Here is a 20,195-nt window from a genome sequence, read left to right as displayed (position 1 = left end):
GTCATGGAAGCTCTGCATCTCTCCATCCATTCTAAATGACAGCCTTGCCAGATAACGTATTCTTGGCTGCATGTTCTTCTCATTTAGTACCCTGAATATGTCTTGCCAGGCCTTTCTGGCTGGCCAGGTCTCTGTGGATAGGTCTGACGTTATTCTGATGTTCCTCCCTCTGTACGTAAGGAATCTCTTCCCCCTAACTGCCCTTAAGATGGTTTCCTTGGTTCTAAGATTTGCAAGTTTTACTCTTACATGCTGGGGTGTTGGCCTGTTTTCCTTGATCTTAGGAGGGGTCCTCTCTGCTTCTAGGACACGAATGTTTGTTTCATTCCCCAGATTAGGGAAGTTCTCAGCTACGATTTGCTCAAATACATCTTCTAGTCCTCTCTCTCTCTCCACTCCCTCCGGGATTCCAATTATTCTGACATTGGAACGCTTCATGGTGTCACTTGTTTCCCTGATTCTATTTTCGTGGATTCTGACTTGTTTTTCCCTGGCCTCCTCTTTTTCCTTTTTATTTATTACATTGTCTTCCAGGTCGCTTATTCGTTCTTATGCCTCACTGACCCTAGCTGTTAGATTATCTAGATTGGATTGGATCTCATTGATAGCATTTTTAAGTTCTGCCAATTCACCTTTCATTTCTGCCCTTACAGACTTTATGTTGTCATTAATTGATTTCTCCATTCTAGACATTGTCTTCACAATTGCTAGCCTGAATTCCATCTCTGACATCTTGGTTATATCTGCGTCCATTTGTAAATCTGCAGCATAAATCATAATCTCTGAGTCTTTTCTATTTTGGGGGTTCCTCCTCCTAGTCATTCTGTTGATGGGTGTTTGAGGGAATGTATAGAGTCCAAATTATTGACCAGAACCCAAGCAAGATGCACCTGTTTTCTTGGGACCTTAGGGTTGCCGGCCTCTTGTTTTCCCAGCCTGTCTTCTGGGGAAGGGGCCTGCTGCGCTGTTACTCAGGCAACCCTGTTTGTGCGGAGTTGCCCTGCCCCCCTGTGGCGGGGGATGCGCTCAGCGGGAATCAGTTTTTGGGGCTTTTGTTCTCTGGCGGCGTTCCTCCTCTCTTCCGCAAGTCAGAGCAGAAACCATTTCCAATCCTCTGCCTTGGAGCAGAGAGACCACAGTCTGTTTTTCAGTGAGCTCTCCAGGCCACACCGTCTCCGTTTCTGTCCGTCTGCTATAAACTGCAGCGTCCTGGGTTGTGCGCCCCTCCACAGCGCTCCCAGTCCTGCCTCCAGGTCAGGGCACATCTCTGCCCTTTGTGCTTCTGAAACCGCCAGCCGCTCCCAGTTCACCCGCGTGACCCCGCTGCTCCGGTTCCTGACCCGGGGGCTGCCCTAAAGTCCTTTCCCCTCCGGTCTGCGGGTCTGCGAGTCTGCGAGTCTGTGCCCCATCCGCAGTGTGCGAGGCTGTCGCTCGCCGGCAGTGTAGGATCCCCATGGCCAGGCACCCTCCCCCTGCCGTTTATCCTCCGATATCTGCCTGCTTCGTACCTCAAAACCAATGGCCTGTGATACTCTGTTTGTAGAGATCCAGATCTTCTTACATCTCAGGCTGATTTCTTGGGTGCTCAGAGTGGTCTGGTAGATATCCAGCTCAATTCTGGGGACCAGTTGAAATAGGGTCCCCTACTCCTCTGCCATCTTTCCTTCTCTCAAAGTGTATTCTTTAAATCTTTTTGTGATGGACACTGGATAGTAAAATCTCTTAGTTTTTTCTGTGAAAATGTCTTTATTTTCACTAATTTCTGAATGATAGTTTGGCTGAATATAAGATTCTAGATCAAAGCTCAATTTTCCTACAACTTCAATGATATGATCACATTGTTTTCTGCCTTCTATTGTTTCTGAGACCTCTGTTGTCAGCTTAATGGTCATTCATTTGTAGGTAATTTTTAATTTCTGGTTGTTTTTAGGACTTGTACTTATTTAGCTTTGTATTATGCAGGTTCATTTAGATGTGTCTAAATGTGGATTTATTTTTATTTAAACTTTGGGCCTGTGTGTGCTTATTTAATGTGAAGGCTCATATTTTCTGTTTTGGAAACTTATTCGCTAATATCACTTCTAACACTGTCTCAGTCATTCTTTTGATGCTTTCTTTCTGGAGCTCTTGTTGTTGGGACTTCTGATTCTGTCCTCCATATATCTTAAACTTCTCATTTGTATTTATAATGTCTTTGTAGCTCTAGGCTTATTTGGTTCACTAATTATCTTTTTAGTTATATTTAATCTCTTTTTTGACATGTCCATTTAGTGTTTGGCTTTCATGGATGTGCTTTTTTTTTTTTTTTTTTAAAGATTTTATTTATTTATTTGACAGAGAGAGACACAGCGAGAGAGGGAACACAAGCAGGGGGAGTGGGAGAGGGAGAAGCAGGCTCCCCACCGAGCAGGGAGCCCGATGCGGGGATCATGACCTGAGCCGAAGGCAGCCGCTTAACCGACCGAGCCACCCAGGCGCCCTGTGCTTTTTTTTTTTAACAGTGTATTTTTTTTAAAAGATTTTGTTTATTTTTTTGACAAAGAGAGAGACAGTGAGAGAGGGAACACAAGCAGGGGGAGTGGGAGAGGGAGAAGTAGGCTTCCTGCTGAGTAGGGAGCCCGATGTGGGGCTCGACCCCAGGACCCTGAGATCACGACCTGAGCCGAAGGCAGACAGATGCTTAACGACTGAGCCACCCAGGCGCCCCTCATGGATGTGCTTTTAATTTCTTTTCATTTGCTTCTTTTTCAGAAATTGCCTTTTGTTTTTCATGGTATCATCTTCTTGATTCGATCTTATTCAATTTTTTAAATATCCTTGTGTTTCAGATACTTCTGTTTCTGTATGTTCTGCCTACTCATTTTTTTTTTTTTAATTCTTTTTTAAAATTTTATTTATTTGGCAGAGAGAGGGAGAGAGCACAAGCAGGGGAGTGGCAGGCAGAGGGAGAGGGAGAGGGAGAAGCAGGCTCCCTGCTGAGCAGGGAGCCCAATGAGGGGCTTGATCCAGGACCCTGGAATCTTGACCTGAGCCGAAGGCAGATGCTTAACCAACTGAGCCACCCGGGTGCTCCTGTCTGCTCACTTTCATAGTTGTTTGTTTCCTATTAAAATATTTGATTGTGGGATCGCCTGGCTGGTTCACTCAGAAGAGCATGCGACTCTTGATCTTGGGGTTGTGAGTTCAAGCCCCATGCTGGGTGTAGGGATTACTTAAAAATAAAAATAAAAAAATTTTTCTTTTTGATTGTGACCTCAGTTTCAGTGGACCCACCTCTGAAGGAGTCAACCTGGGCCCTGGGTTGTAGAATGGTCTCTACATGGTGGCCTAGGGTCCAAGGTATTTCCCTTGATGTAGGCAGTTAATGTCTTTGGTTTCGGATTCCCACAAGTAGCCAATATAATTTTGGATTTCATACCTCCTTTTGAGTAGGCTAGGTAGATTTAAAATTTCTTTTTTTTTTTTTTTTTTTTAAACCCAGGACTCCAGGTAGACAGGCTTCCCTGTTACTTCCCTGGTTAAGTTGGCAGAATTTTTTATAATCTTTTCAGGGGCCGAGCAGCCTTTCCAATGTTCTGGCCTTATGGCAGTTTCTCACATCCCAGCCTGAGTGACCTGAGATGATGTTTCTCATTATGTAGGCATTAAATTTCCATTGTTCAGCCCTGGAGTCTGTCATTTAGCCTTTGTGTCTCAGTTTGAGCTTAAATGCTTTCCATCTTGAGTCCTGGCATGTGATGATTTTTATTTGTTCTTCTGGGTATTCCTTTCTTTTTCTTAAATTTTATTTTACAGTTCTAGTGTATTTATGGTAGGAATCATTGTCACTGCAGCTTGGTTTGCTTTGTTCTGGTGAGTTCAGTTTTGTTTTTACCTCCTTATTACCTTGTGTCCGTCCCCTCTGTTCTCTTCACATCTTAAGTGCTGTAGTTTGGTTTTCTATTTCTTGCCTTTAATTGTGTTCTAACTAGCTACTCTGCTTCCATATTCTACCTATTCCGTGTTGCAAATGGTTATCAGTGATCCTTCTATATTGCAAATACGAAAATATGATCCTTTTTATCTCTTGGTGTAGTACATTTCAATGGCTTTCTGTCACCTTTAGGGGTGGAAATAAACTCTAGGTGCTTTTTCACTTAGCAACTTTTTTTCTTTTTAAATTTTTTTATTGTTATGTTAATCCCCATACATTACATCATTAGTTTTAGATGTAGTGTTCCATGATTCATTGTTTGTTCACTTAGCAACTTTTACCTTACAAACTTTCTTACATACTAGAATAAATGTGCATCATCTCTACCTACCACCACCAACTAAGTGTTTATGGTTGTGCCTAATTATTTTATTGTTGTCTACTAGTTTTGTGATACAGTTTTTGTATTTGTGCTCATTTTTAAAATGTTTTATGAATATCAGTAATTCCATCATCATTAGTAGGTGCAAAAGCAGAGGGTACTGAAAATGTTTATAATATAGCATACTATTATGGTGGATAAAAGGAAAAATTCACATAGTATACACATTGGTTTCTTATACAGTAACACTTTGGACACATATATAAATAGGGAAAATCTTTCAGAAACTAACATGTTGAAAGAAGAGTAGTTCCTGGAATAGCAAATCCTCTGTAATGGAGCCATGGCTTTCTTCACCAGTCATGTTTCCTACCATGCTTCCATTCAATATACCCTATGCTCTAGCATACTGAACTTGTACCTTATTCTCCCAGTACCTTTATGTCCTCATCACATTCCCCATTCTGGGCCAGATGCCTTTCTGCTTCCTTACATTCTGTGCATATTTCTCTCCTAATACTATAGCATGCCATAATTCTCTACTCATCAGTAGTCTTTTTCCTAGACTGACTCCTTGAAGCCAGAGTCTCCACCTTTTCTTTCTTCCTCTTTGTTAGTATTAGCAGTGGCACATAATTACTGATGCGTTGAAGAATAAATAAGTAAATTGATATTATAGATGCTGGGCTGAAATATGCTAAATAGTATAATCTTTTGGCTTTCCTGATTTACGTGGTAATTGCATGATCTGTGTACCAAAACAAGAAGCATGGCTATATCATGCTGGAGAACTATGGACTGTCACTTTTTTTGAAATTTGGTTTAGTATAAACCTGTCACTTGAAAAAAGATTTTTTTTATTTAAATTCAGTTTAGTTAACATAAAGTGTATTATTCATTTCAGAGGTAGAATTTAGTGATTCATCAGTTGCATGTAATACCCAGTGCTCATTATATCATGTGCCCTCCTTAATATCCATCACCCAGTTACCCCATCTCCCCAACCCCTCCGCTCCAACAACCCTCAAGTTTGTTTCCTTTGATTAGGAGTTTCTTACGGTTGTCTCCCTCTCTGATTTCATCTTGTTTTATTTTTTCCTCTGTTCCTCTATGATCCCCCTCTGTTTTGTTTCTTAAATTCCACATATCAGTGAGATCATGTAATAATTGTCTTTCTCTGACTGACTTATTTCACACAGCATAATACCCTCTAGTTCCATCCACGTCATTGCAAATGGCAAGATTCATTTTTTTTTGATGGCTGAGTAGTATTCCTTTGTATATATATATACACCACCTCTTCTTTATCCATTCATCCGTCAGTGGACATCTGGGCTCTTTCTATAGTTTGGCTATTGTGGACATTGTTGCTATAAACATTGGGGTGCAGGTGCCCCTTCAGATTACTACATTTGTATCAATGCCTATTACTGCAATTGCTGGGTTGTAGGGTAGCTCTATTTTCAGCTTTTTGAGGAACCTCCATACTGTTTTCCAGAGTGGCTGCACCAGCTTACATTCCCACCAACAGTGTAAGAGCGTTCCCTTTTCTGCATTCTCGCCAACATTTGTTGTTTCCTGACTTGTTAATTTTAACCATTCTGACTGGTGTGAGGTGGTATTTGTATTTCCCTGATGCCGAGTGATGTTGAGCATCTTTTCATGTGTCTGTTGGTCATCTGGATGTCTTTGGAAAAATGTCTGTTTATGTCTTCTGCCCATTTTAAATTAAGATTATTTTTTGGGGTGTTGAGTTGTATAAGTCCTTTATATAATTTGGATACTAACCCTTTATCAGATATGTCACTTGCAAATATCTTTTCCCATTCCTGCTGGTTGCCTTTTAGTTTTGTTGACTGTTTCCTTTGCCGTGCAGAAGCTTTTTGTCTTGATGAAGTCCCAAGCGTTCATTTTTGCTTTTGTTTCCCTTGCCTGTGGAGATGTGTCTAGCAAGAAGTTGTCACAGAGGTTGCTGCCTGTGTTTTCTAGGATTTTGGTGGATTCCTGTCTCACATTTAGGTCTTTCATCCATTTGGAGTCTATTTTTGTGTATAGTGTAAGACAATGGTCCTGTTTCATTCTTCCACATGTGGCTGTCCAGTTTTCCCAACACCATTTGTTGAAGAGACTGTCTTGTTTCCATTGGATATTCTTTCCTGCTTGTTCGAAGATTAGTCGATCCATTTCTGGATTCTCTATTCTGTTCCACTGATCTATGTGTCTGTTTTTGTGCCAGTACCATACTGTCTTGATGATTACAGCTTTATAATACAGCTTGAAGTCTGAAATTTTGCTGCTTCTAGCTTTGGTTTTCTCTTTCAACATTCCTTTGGCTACTAGGGGTCTTTTCTGGTTCCATACAAATTTTAGGGTTGTTTATTCTAGCTCTGTAACCTATCACTCTTTTTATAAGAGTTTATTCTAGATATTCTCTATCTGTCCTATTTGTACACGTAGCAATTGAATAGTTGTCTTTTTCTTTCTTTTTTCTTTTATTTATTTTTATTTTTTAATTTTTTTTAAAGACTTTATTTATTTGACAGAGAGAGAGCACAAGTAGGCAGAGTGGCAGGTGGAGGGAGAGGGAGAAGCAGGCTCTCTGCTGAGCAGGGAGCCAGACATGGGGCTCGATCCCAGGACTCCAGGATCATGACCTGAGCCGAAGGCAGATGCTTAACTGACTGAGCCACCCAGACGTCCCATTGAATAGTTGTCTTTTTCTATTAGCATTTATATTAGTCTGATTTTTCTGTTTTCTTCTGTTCAGAAGTTTTTCTAGAATTTCAAGATATCCCTGGATATCAGAATATACAAACATAATTTAAGAGTAATTAATGTTTATTTTCCTTTAGATACACCAAAGCAACAAAACCAAGAAAATGATTGCAGGAGAGCTAGTGATATATCGGGAGCTGTATATGATCTAGGCAACAGGTAAAACAAATGTTTTGATACTGACTTTTTCCCTCCTTCATTAATTTAGTTTCATCTTACTCTAATTGCCATGCTTCTCTACGATGGGGTCATCTGTAGTTTTCTTCTCGTAACCAGAGAATATTTTTCCACTATGGGTCTGCATTTTCAAGAAAGAGTCAACACTTCTGATACATAGGCATTTTTTTCCCCCTTCTCTTGTTTGTCTAAATGTTGGGATTCATAGGGGATTATCTAATATTTGAAGAAAAAAAGCATGTATGCTTTTTTAGATAAATAAAAAATTATTTATAAATAAAAAAATAAAAAATTATCTAATGCAAACTTGGGAATTTTTGCCTTTTTGTGTCTGTGAACTTCTTTGAAACCACTTGTGGCTGTTGACAATCTTAAGAGTTTAAGAGCTTTTGAGATCTAGTCTCCTAGTTTTCAGACTGTTCTGCAGCTCCCTCTGGTGCCGTGGATGAATTTAATTTAGCCCGTCACTGGTCTAATCCTTTTATTTATTTATTTATTTATTTATTTATTTGAGAGAGAGAATGAGATAGAGAGAGCATGAGAGGGGGGAGGGTCAGAGGGAGAAGCAGACCCCCCGCTGAGCAGGGAGCCCGATGTGGGACTCGATCCCGGGACTCCAGGATCATGACCTGAGCCGAAGGCAGTCGCTTAACCAACTGAGCCACCCAGGCGCCCTGGTCTAATCCTTTTCCATTTCAACCTGAGCAGCTAGTTCTTTTATCTGTATATGTTGGGGGTTTTACATGCTATTTGATAAAAAGAGTTCCATGCTTTAAAAAAAAAAAAAATAGGAAGACTTCTGATTCAATCTAATCCAAAAATTTAACATATGAAAAAACTAAACCTTAGTTTATTATAATATCCTTCAGGAGTATTCTTATTTTCTTTACTGCCTGTTTTCTTTATTATCCTGTTTTGGCTCTTAAAACAGATGCCAGATTATATACGCAAAAATCTAAATGTATATAATCTATCTGGGGAATATATTCTTTTTGGAAACTAAGCATTATTAGGTAGCAATCAAACACACTGAATTGGGTGTTCTGTTGTTTTTTTGTTTTCTGACTACCTTTGACCTAAATAGGGGTCTTTCAGTCCGACTTTCCCATGTAATTGAGGCACAGATATGGAAACAATTTACTTAGGATAATTCTAAAAGAAAATTCTAAATTTTAAATGAATTGAAGTTCTCTTCCTTCTATATACTCCTAATAAGTTAATAAGTTCAAACAGCATAAAAAGAGTCAAAATTTATATGTGAAATTGAGCTATTGGTGGGACGCCTGGGTGGCTCAGTCAGTTAAGCGTCTGCCTTTGGTTCAGGTCATGATCCTGGGATCCTGGGATCGAGCCCCGCATTGGGCTCCCTGCTCAGCCAGAAGCCTGTTTCTCCCTCTGCCTGCTGCTTCCCCTGCTTGTGCACGTGTGCTCTCTCTCTGACCAGTAAATAAATAAAATCTTCAAAAAAAAAAGAATTTGAGCTCTTGGCAGTTTCCTGTGCAGTAATTTTTTTTTTTTTTTTAAAGATTTTATTTATTTATTTGAGAGAGAATGAGAGAGAGCGAATACATGAGAGGGGGGAGGGTCAGAGGGAGAAGCAGACTCCCTGCTGAGCAGGGAGCCTGATGCGGGACTCGATCCTGTGACTGCAGGATCATGACCTGAGCCGAAGGCAGTCGCTTAACCAACTGAGCCACCCAGGCGCCCACTGTGCAGTAATTTTTGATTCACAGGAAGTCAGGATTACTTGTGGAATATTTATATTTTTATTCTTAGATCTGGATGTGATGTTGATTTTCGGAGTACCTAAAGAAAAATAATGAAATCTATTGTGAAGACTTGACATTGACGAGATAGTGAAGTTACTGGGCTTCACTCTTTTACCCCGTTATTTATCACTGTTGTTCTTAAAGCATGCTAGAGGGGAATAGTTGCTGCTTCCCAATCTCAGTTATGTTTTTGGTTTGTCTTTTCCTTGAGAGAGCAAATGAAATATTTGATTAAGGTCTCTTGCTGGACTAAAGATTGATGGAGTTAGTAGATTGATTCATAGATCAGATTTTATTTATGAACTTCATTGAACTTCAAGAATCTTTCTTGAAGCAGAGTTTTGTACTAAGATAAACTATCAGGATTCAATAGGAGCCAGACACATAGCCCCTAAGAATTTAGTTCACATGGAATTCTCTTAATATAGGAAAAAGAGGTTGTATTAAATAAACTTTGATTTCCAGATTTATACTCTTCCAAGCCGTTAGATCTTTTAATTATCTTCTGATACTTTAATTATAGGTTTGGGATATCGAAGGGGGGAGGTGTAGGGGAAGGCTATTGGTGGTAAGGGACAAATAAGTGTTCAATGGGATATGAATGATTATTGCTGCTTGATAGCAAAACAGAAGAAGGGTGAAGAATTGAGTCACGAGGAAAGAAGCTTGTTGCTCAGAATTCTTTATTGTAAAGGTATTTTGTAATAAAATGTTTTATTGGAAATGCGTAATGTAGGTAGACTGTAATACCCTTTTCTTAACGTGTAGTTAAGCTTTTATTTGTAGTGGCATCATCTTAATGTCAGTATCAATGTAGTTAATTTGGAAATTCGTATGTGGATATGATCAATAACAGCTATTCAATTAAAAAACATGGAAGGCATGTAGTTTTTAGCATAATTACTGTGTGTTATTAGCCCTTTCACATGCAGTTGTCACCCACGGGTACCAGAATAGCTGTTGTCTTCTCCATAAATCTCATGGCTGGTTTTGATTAGAGTGAGCTGATGGAGGCTTTACCGTACTTAAAACCAGAATTCAGTGATTGGTGGTACCTTTGCTGTACACTCTGGGCACTACCTTTCTTTGCAGTGGTTTCTGGAAGGGAGGGTTCCATGATATTTCTAGTGGTGGCAATGCAGTTCTAGACTTTTAGCCTCTACAGTTCCTCCTTTATTGCATTTCAGAAATAGGGCAGTATGATCTTGCATGCATGCCAACTAAATATCCTTAGTCTTAGAAATTGAATTCTAATCGCATATCTTTCTCTTTTTATAATTTCTGTTTGTTATATCTTTAACTGTAGATATATATATATATATTTTTAAAGATTTTATTTATTTATTTGACAGAGAGAGAGATAGCGAGAGCAGGAACACAAGCAGGGGGAGTGGGAGAGGGAGAAGCAGGCTTCCCGCCGAGCAGGGAGCCCGATGTGGGACTCGATCCCAGGACCCTGGGATCATGACCTGAGCTGAAGGCAGACGCTTAACGACTGAGCCACCCAGGCGCCCAACTGTAGATATATTGTAACAACAAAATAAAAATGAAGAATAATTAGCTAGAATTTCTAACAAATCACTTATTAGACTTTTTTCACAAGTTGTTTTTTTGGGGTTTATGTACAAACATATAAATTGAATCCACTCAAAATTTTCTAAACATTAATATCCATAAGTACAGTTTTTGTGTGTTTGTTTTCTTAATAGTATATTACTGATTTTTACTTATAATGGCTTTGTAACATTTCATTTATTTTTTAGACTCAGATTTTCCTCATTTTCTTTTACTACTATAAAAAGCATGTTGTTTCTTATTTTCTTTTGGGTGTACTCTTTCCTTAGGATAAATTCCCATAATGGGAGCGATACTCTGTTTACAGTGCTAGGATTTTGTGGGCCTCAGTTTTGGCATAGGAAGCAGATAGGGAGTAAGGGCTGAGCCAGGGCTGCTTTAAAGTTGGCTTGGATTGAGATGTTAGCAGGGCTGATAGCATGTTGCCAATTCAGAAAAGGGAGAGAGGAAGGGAGAGAATATGTTTCCAGTTTTGTCTCTTATGAGGCTTTGTAAGAATGATCGAAATAGAAAAATTTGGTGGCATCTATCCATAGAGCCTCATGCTCAAGTGATGTTTATTCGTTGATTCAGTCAATCCATCGGTTAGTTACAAACATGTATTGCACTGCCAAGTACCAGGCACTGTGTTAGTTCCTGGCAACAGCCAGGAAGGACATAGTCTTTGTCCTCCAGGAGCTCACAATCTGGTGGTGGCATCCTAGTGGCATCTTAGATTGCTAGCCCGGTTTCAGAGGGCTTTTTGATCATTTTAATGTTACTTTTTGGAAAAATTAAGATACAGTCACAGTAGATGATTAGTTTTTTTCTTTTGACATCTAGATTATCTTCTGTCGAGGCAGAGTTGAGCCTTGAAGCAGTTTCAGGGATCTTGAATTCTGTTTGGAAGGTAGATAAAGATTCCAAGAAGCTCGTATTCGAAAAAGTTTGAAAAAGCGTATTTGCTGTTACTTGAAATGTTTTAAAGCTATTAATTTTGTACTTCTGGCTGTGAACAGAAAGCAAAGCACCAACATACTTGATATTGAAAGTGGTCTCCGTGGTAATCTTGACTTTTGTATTACCTGGAGTAGAAAAGCTTTGACCAGTGAGCAGACCCCATCCATGACTGAATTTGAAAGGTCTTTCAAGATAAGATGAAGTTATCATTGCTTTGATGGCTTTAAAAATTTAATTACTTATTTTGTAATTGATGTGTAAGGTTTTTATGTTTATCCAAAGGGGCGAGAGAATCTAAGAGAGTAAGGAATGCTATGTGTAGAATGCAGCAAACTGAAACTGAACAACCTTATGACTTGACTGTAAGTGTAAGTAATGTATGTGCTATCACGCAAGATTCAGCATAAGAGAAACTGATTTTGGACATGAAAGATCAAAATCTTAAAGTCTCTGTTACAATGAAATTCTGTGATCTGAAGCCTAAGGATAATATAATAATGCGATTCTAGTGTTAATCAAGTCATTCAACCTTATAAAGAATGTTGTTGACTTAAAATATATAGTGGTTAAGGAAAATGTTTGTCACGTGGGAGGCTGATACACAAATGGGGCCGAAGTACTGCTCTGATTGTCACCATCCCTCCCTAGAATAAACTGCCTTTCGATGACCGGGACGAATTGAGGGAAATCGTAACGGACAGATACGGGGCAGACAGTTTCTTTATTTTTTTTTACTTTTTATTATTTTTTTGACAGTTTCTTTAAATTATTCAGATATAGCAAGTGAATGGAATTCTTTCCCGATTATAATTTGGATTTATTATCTTTTTTCCTTTTAGACCTGCTTCTTTCCTGTCACAGCCAGTTTCATCATCAGATAGAAACAGTGTTAGATTACTTGAAAAGGTATACTTTAAAACAATTTTTAATCTGATCAAACTAACTTATGGTAAAATATTATTTTTGCCGCTTTCCCAGTTAATTTGTATTTACATATATCCTATTGCTTCTAAATGGAAATATTGGAATTATTTAATTGTGCCAGTGAACATATGATTTCACAATAATGTTAGCCTTTTATAGGTTTGTGATAGCTCAAGAACCTCTAATTGAAGATCAGCCACAATCATTAAAGTTTCAACATTACATGTCTGTCTTCTTCAGGACATGAAGATAAGAACTCCTAGAGAAGGAAATGAAACACCTTCTAAGAAGACATCAAAATTTGAAACTAAAGACTGTCTATCATCAGATACTGCAAGGAGTACAGAGAATACTGCATTTACAGGGTCTCTGCCAGCTAAAAATAGGGATCCACTCCAAAAAGAGCAAGATCATCTGGTAGAAGAGGTTAGAAAAAGATTATAATAAGTACACTGAAATATCTATTATTTTCTCATTGGTGTTGAGATTATAAGTGAAGTTAGTTAATTATTGATTAACTGGTGTTAATTTGGGAAAGGAGGACACAGATAATGCAAATCATGGTTAAAGCAAAATTGGTTCTCCCCAAAAATAGAAATAGATTAATATAAACTTATTTAACATTATATCCATGGTTTAGAATCCATGTCCCATTCTGTAAGTATCATCCAAAAGTATAAAAATAACACAGGTAAGGTATTTTTGGAATTAACCATTACATAAATTGCTAGATGAATATACCCAATGATTGTACTCTATTAAAATAATCTGCTTTAAAAAAAATAATCTGAATGTTGCTGTTGCTTAGCCAGGCTTCCTCTTTTTTTGAATGTTAGCACAAAGACTATGCAATATCATATTATCACTAAGCATAGTGTTTATCCTTCTGCTTTCTAAATATTTAAAAAGTCATTAAATGCGTCATTGTTCATGATCTTGGTTTTCCTGACAAGTGACTTTTCACTGGCAAGTGACTACATAATGCTACTGTTGCTCGATAGTAATATTGTACTATTTACTGCAGAAGTTTACACAGATTCTCAAGCCATTCTCTCATGTTATTTTTATTACATTTCCCACAACATCCCTTAGCATTGTTTGAATTTGGATAAGGAGGCTGAAAATAAATCAGCTACTTTATATTCCTGAGAGACTGAAAGAAAAATTTGGTTTAGGGCGCCTGGGTGGCTCAGTTGGTTAAGCGACTGCCTTCGGCTCAGGTCATGATCCTGGAGTCCCGGGATTGAGTCCCGCATCGGGCTCCCTGCTTGGCAGGGAGTCTGCTTCTCCCTCTCATGCTCTCTGTCTCTCATTCTCTCTCTCTCAAATAAATAAATAAAATCTTTAAAAAAAAAAAAAATAAAGTGAAATTAATTTTCTTTAGTAGTGTTCGTGACAAGAAATATTTAGTGTTTGATTCTAAGACATCTTCTGTTTTCATGGGGGAGGGTAAATGGGAGTCTATTTGATTATGGTTCTAGGACGTTTATTTTTTAGGGCTCTTGGGGCAGTGATTTTAATGTGCATGTTTTTTGTTTTCCAGTTTTATTGAAATTGTATAGTGCTATTTTCATATTGTATACTGTCTCTATTTTAGAATGTACTTCTATGCCTTGTTCACTAATTTATGTCTCTTAATGAGGTTTCTGGCAAAGAAGTATGTTGTCAGAGTGTATTTCATTTGTTAATAGAGGTGTTACTGTGCAAGTGGGTTATAATTAAGAAAAATCTGCTTGCTTTAAAACTAGCCACTTCAGCTGATACAGAATTGTCAAGTTCAAAGATGTGGCAGATAGTAGCTTAGGTCACTGTGTAGTCAGGATTATCTCTGAATCTTCTCAGGTATAAAGATTTTTACCTTTCCTTTATAATGGGATATCCAGTTAAGAGAAGAAGGGCGGAAACAGTTTGATGTTTTAAGTTCACCTTACAGGGCTGTGCCTAGATAGATGAGACAGAGTGGCTGCAAGCTATGTTTTTGAGCGGCTTTTTGTGCCATCTGCTGTGGTAGGGGCTGCTGCCTGGCAGGTGCTGATTTGTTCTTATTAGGGCTTTTGTTGCATTCCACCAATGGATGTGGTAATTTTTGCTTTACCTTTTCTGTTTTAGGTTGCCAGGGCGGTTTTATCTGATTCACCACAGCCCTCTAAAGGAAAAGAAGTAAAATTAGAGGAACTGTTTGATTCTCTAGTGTCTAACCCATTCTTAACAAGGAACCAAATTCCCCGAACGCCAGAAAACTTGAGTAAGTTAATAATGATTTCTATCACTTTCTTTCTTAGACATTACTACTGTTAGAACCCTGATCTGACATATCTTCTGAAAACTCACTTTAAAATTCTTTTTCAGTTTAGTGGCAATGGCTCTTTATTTGTTTTGATGTAAGGACTTTTATTGAAGTATTAAATGTGGGTGTTCTCACCGATACGGCAGTTTGTAAGCACTATTATTTTGCCGTGATACTCTACAATTTTGTTTTTGTTGTTTTACTTGTCTCTTTCCTAGAAAATATTTCAATTGACTACTTTTAAAACACCCTCTGCCGGGATGCCTGGGTGGCTCAGTCGGTTAAGTGTCTGCCTTCTGCTCAGGTCATGATCCCAGGGTCCTGCTCAGTGGGGAGCCTGCTTCTCCCTCTGCCCACTGCTCCCCCTGCTTGTGCTCTCTCTCTTCCTCTCTCTCACAAATACATAAAATCTTTAAAAACAAAACAAACAGGGGCACCTGGGTGGCTCAGTTGTTAAGCGTCTGCCTTCAGCTCAGGTCATGATCCCAGGGTCCTGGGATCGAGCCCCACATCGGGCTCCCTGCTCCGCGGGAGCCTACTTCTCCCTCTCCCTCTGCCTCTCCCCTGCTTGTGTTCCCTCTCTCGCTGTGTCTCTCTGTATCTCCGTGTCTCAAATGAATAAATAAAATCTTTAAAAATAAATAAATAAAAACAAAACAAACAAAAAACACCCTCTGCCTCCACATTTGACCTGTGCTCATCATTTATAGATATATAGGCTGTGTCCTTCCAGTCAGCAGCCAGCAACATCAGCCAAAAATTGTGTGTATAGGAATCGTTTCTACCCCTCTCTAGCTAGCTAGACTGCCCAGTATTTTTTTCTTATAACCTATAATCTGTGTTGGCAAAATTCTGATTTTGTTGTCCGTATGGCACATCATCCTGGTTGAATTCATATTTGAAGTAAAATTGATTCAGTTCAGGTTGAACCTAGCCACAATTGAGATCATTGGTCAGCAAACTACAAGCTGTGAACCAAATCTTGCTTGCCCTGTGTGGTTTTGTAAATAAAGTTGTATTGAACACAGCCTTGCTGATTTGTCAACATACTGTTTATGGTTGCTTTTATGTTATAGTAGCACAGTTGATAGTCACCACAGACTGATGGCCTACAAAGCCTAAAATACTGCTATCTGCCCTTTACAGAAAAATTTTGCTGAATCCTAGCTTAGACGGATAAGAAAACATCTTTCTAATACCTGTAATTTGTATGTGCTGTGTGGAAGTATATGCACATTTCAGGGACAGCTTTTGTTATTTGTGTGTGATCAGTTGGAGAAGGAGTTCTTTCATGTTGTTGGTCTTTGGTTTGTTGTGGAGTCTTGTCATCCAGTGGGCATATCTGTGTAACATATACTGAGTCGGTAGCTTTATGTTGAGCGCTAGAAATGAAGTTTTTAATTTCATGCTCTATTTGGGAATATTAATAAATTGTGTTCCCCCTTCCCTTAATTAGTAAGTGAAATTAGGAGCTCATGGAGAAAAGCTGTCGAAATGGAAGATAACAGAAGTACAGAACCAATTCAGGTGGATACTGAACATAGAGAAGAATTGCCAGAATCCTTACCTGTGTTGCATAGCCCAAGAGAAATTAGCAGGACCAGCTTTCTCTCAGCAAGCACTGTATCCAATTCTAGCCATTCCCATTTGCCTGAAGAGAAAGTTGTTTCAGAATGCCTCAAGTGTGTGCCTCAGAAGCATGTGGTGACCAGTCACATAGGTGGACCATCGACACAAAATCAGTCAGATTTGTTAAGTGAGAAAATAATGTGCAAGCAAGGTTTGGAGTGTGCAGAATTACAGAACAAGCTTTTAGACACTAGCCAAACAGAGACAGTCTCCCCTACTGTAGGGACTAGGAGACTTGTAATGGGTAGCAGTGAAGAAGAGTCTTCTCTTGACCACTTGCAAGCTTCTTACAAGGAACCTTTCATGCATAAAAGTATGTTATGGGACTCTTTTCAAGTATCAGGTGGAACTAGTTCCAGGAGTTTAAAGGATATTGATTTTGGCATATTACATGAAACTCTTCCAGAAGAAGTTGGTAACTTAAGTCTTAATAGCTCCAGTAGTACAGAAGCCAATTTTAAACTGGAGCCAAATAGTCCTATGCACAGTGGCATTTTTCCAGAAGATGTTGTGGGAGAAAGACCAACTACTCCAGAATCGGACTGTAATTTACAGGCTATTTGTCGTAGATACGAGGCTCTGAAAAAATCTCTATCCAAGAAAAGGGAAGAAAGTGACCTTTCTAATCCTGAAGCACTTGAAGGACACAAACCAGAATTGAGCCCTATTCCCACAAACATGCAAACAGATGATATGCTTGACTTTTTGGGTACTCATGATTTGCATGTTGACTATACAAAACCATCTTTACGCATGTCCCTTGGTGAAAGGAAACGGTCACTTTCGCCACTAATTAAGTTTTCTCCAGTGGAACAAAGATCGAAAACCACAATACCATGTAGTCTTGGAGAACTTCTACCTAATTTAAAAGGTAAGGTTTAACTAGACCTGTGCATATTGACCTATTGAATTTTTCTTTCAACCTCTTGTAACAGTAGTATGCATTGAATGTTGCATGATCTTTATTGTTAATGTGATAAAATATGCTCTTTGTTCCTTCAACTAGGATGAGAAGAGTGAACTTGTCACTTCTATGGGTACTTCCAGAATCTCAAGTGATGGGTATATAGTTTACAGTTAGTGTGGGACAGGGGTGGAAAATAAAACCAAAACCCTGAAACCTATTGCTTTTATAATACAAACAGTCAAAAGTAAATCTCGTCAAAATCTTGGCTAGTGGAAGATGGTTCTAAAAATGTTGAGTAACACTATGTATGTTAAATAGCATTCTTGTAGTAATATAATATCTGTAATTTGTTTTGAAATAAATTTGAGGGGGATGGGTGACAAAACAAGATAGGTTAGTGTATTCGTTTCCTGGGGCAGCCATACAAAGTACCACAAACCGGGTACCTTAAAACAACAGAAATTTATTGTCTCTGGATACAGTAAGTTCTGAAAGCTGGAATCCAGAATCAAGGTGTTAGCGGGGCCGTGGTCCCTCTGAAGCCACCAGAGGAAGATCCTTCTCGCCTTTTCCAGCTTCTGGTAGCCCCAGCTGTTCCTTGGCTTGTGGTAGCACAGCTCTAATCTCTGCCTCCATCTTCACATGGCTTTCTCCTCTTGTGTGTCTGTGTGCCTTCTTTATAAGGCCACTAGTCATGTAGGTTTAAGTGCCCACCCTACTCCAGAATGACCTCATCCTGATTATATCTTTAATGACCCTCTTTCCAAATAAGGCCGCATTCTGAGGTACTGGGTTAGAAGTTCATCATGTCTTTCTGGGGGACACAGTTCACATAACAGTATTAATTACTGAACTGGATAATGGATACATTGGGCTAATGATAATTTTCTTTATTTTTGTATGTTGAAAATTTTCATTATAGTGATTAAGAAAAAAACCCTGTTCTTAAAGCGTGTTAGAGTAAACATAGATCTGGTGATACAGATTCATTATTTATCACTCTGATTTGCCCATGAAAATTAAACACTGGTATATTAAAAAGTATTCTAAGAGGGATGTATTGATACTCTCTGGAGAAAAGGTACCTCAATGAGAATAATGGTAATTTTTATCGTAGTCATTCGCATGTGAACATTTTACTTAAGAAGACTGAAATTTGCTACTATTTGGAATTTGTCCTGTTTAATTTTTTTCTTTGTAATGTTTGATTATCCTTTTCTCTTTTTTAAAATCACCTTTGCAGAAGAAGAAATCTTGAATAAGAGCCTTGATGCAAATGAATTTCCATCAGACTTGAAGAGATGAAGCAGAAGCCCAGTTAATTTAACTCTGATGTACTTAAATTTCAAGCAGTGTCACAGGATAAAAACGGATTTATAATTTAAATACACGTTGGAAGTATAACTCTTTTTCTAGGTCTAAAAAATCCTAAATAATGCCTTTTACCAAACTTTAGTTTTTAGGTAAAGAGAGTATGTTTGGATTTTTCTCCTTGTATGGATCTGGGTTAAAAAATGTGAAGTATTTGGGAAGCAGACATCAAGTTTTGTGAAGCCATTTTGATTCCTTGAATAATTTGTAAGCATTAATAGCAAAGTATTAGTTTATTATAATTTCAGTTGATTAACAAACATGAGTGGTTTTTGATATACTTTTATTAACTGGTTAACATAATAACCATTGAATACTGATCTTTCATTTTAGGGAAATACATAACTTTTATTGTTTCTTTATGGAACACTATAGTACTAACCAAAAAAAGTGAGAAAAGTAGTACCTTGGGATGTGTAGTCAAGGTGAAAAAAGTTCAAGTTTGGGAAAGCTCTAAACAGGCTTAATGATTATTTAAGTAGTATGTTGGTCCTGGAAAATGTTTGATGGAATAAAGTGTATGTGATGATAAGTGAAGACTGGGGCAGAGTGAATTTAGAAAAAAGGAAAAAGATGGAAGATGACTAGACACTTTTAAGGAACTGTCAAACTATAAATCCATTCAGTGGGTTGTACAGCAGATTTATATTTAGTCTAATTTAGACTTTGAGAATTTAATTTAACCCTAGTTTTATATTTTAACAGAAAAAAATGTAAATTAAACATTTATTAGTTTCTGTTTACTGTTGTTGGTTTATTTGGGGGGCATGTTTTTTAGGGAAAGCAGGTGATTTTTATTGTTTTACTTTCCTTTTCAAAAACCATTAGTATGCCACAGCCTATGAATAGCTTCAAAATAACTTGAGAAAACTGAATTCGGCGTACTTGCTCAGTGTCACAGTTAAGTCAGTGGTAAAGCTAGGATTTGACCCTATTTTCCTTAATATACCACAAGACCTTCTAGAAGTAACTAAAAGCCTAGGATAAAGGATATGGCCACAGGACTTGGCCTCTGATTGACCTTGTGGACTGAATGGGAGTCAGGTGAGGCCTCCCTTACGGTAACGTGCCTCACTCTGTCGTGACCCTTGGCTGAGAAAATGGCTCGTCGTCACCATCAAAGTGTATACATGCCGTTGCCCTCTGTGAACCAGGAGCAATGAGCATGCACTGGAAAGTTGATAGCACTTATGGTACCCCTCTGCCTAGCCCAGTTCTTAACCATCAAAACCTTGTCCGTTTGTCCAGAAACTGGTAAGGAGAGGAGAAAAGTTGAAGGGGAGAGTTCTGGAGGTGGATGGGCTTAATTGTTCATCTTCCTTCACTCATTTTGGGCTTTTGCTAAATGGTTTGATCCCAGTTTGAAGGCCAGTCTTTTTGTGAGAAAAAGAAAAGCACATATAACTTCCTTATTTTGCAGTGGAAAAGAAAGAGGAAGAGCATTTTCTCCTAGGGTGCTATATTCCTTTATTAGTTAATACAACAAATGAGGGACTGTAGATCAACTGGAAAACTATCCTCTAGTCTGCCATAAGAAAACCCACTAA

At 38.4% G+C, this 20,195-nt stretch overlaps 1 protein-coding gene and 1 non-coding gene across 4 annotated transcripts in view; both read left to right on the top strand.

Annotated features, from left to right (window-relative positions):
- Positions 1-19,423, top strand: part of HAUS6 (HAUS augmin like complex subunit 6) — a 46,504-nt gene extending 27,081 nt beyond the window's left edge. For all 3 annotated transcript variants that reach the window (XM_081803007.1, XM_081803006.1, XM_081803008.1), the window contains 6 exons: positions 7,148-7,229; positions 12,370-12,436; positions 12,695-12,880; positions 14,564-14,699; positions 16,198-17,241; positions 18,521-19,423. In XM_081803007.1, the coding sequence (XP_081659133.1) occupies positions 7,148-7,229; positions 12,370-12,436; positions 12,695-12,880; positions 14,564-14,699; positions 16,198-17,241; positions 18,521-18,582 (1,577 nt within the window). In that variant the 3' untranslated portion in view covers positions 18,583-19,423. The remainder of the gene's footprint in view (positions 1-7,147; positions 7,230-12,369; positions 12,437-12,694; positions 12,881-14,563; positions 14,700-16,197; positions 17,242-18,520) is intronic.
- Positions 12,118-12,248, top strand: LOC115943814 (small Cajal body-specific RNA 8). The gene has a single exon (XR_004078401.1).
- Positions 19,424-20,195: the final 772 nt, after the last annotated feature.

This window comes from Leptonychotes weddellii, chromosome 14, assembly GCF_054177405.1.
Source record: "Leptonychotes weddellii isolate Sample4059 chromosome 14, ASM5417740v2, whole genome shotgun sequence".
In the NCBI taxonomy this organism is placed as follows: Eukaryota; Metazoa; Chordata; class Mammalia; order Carnivora; family Phocidae; genus Leptonychotes; species Leptonychotes weddellii.
This window is presented reverse-complemented; position numbering and strand designations above follow the sequence as displayed.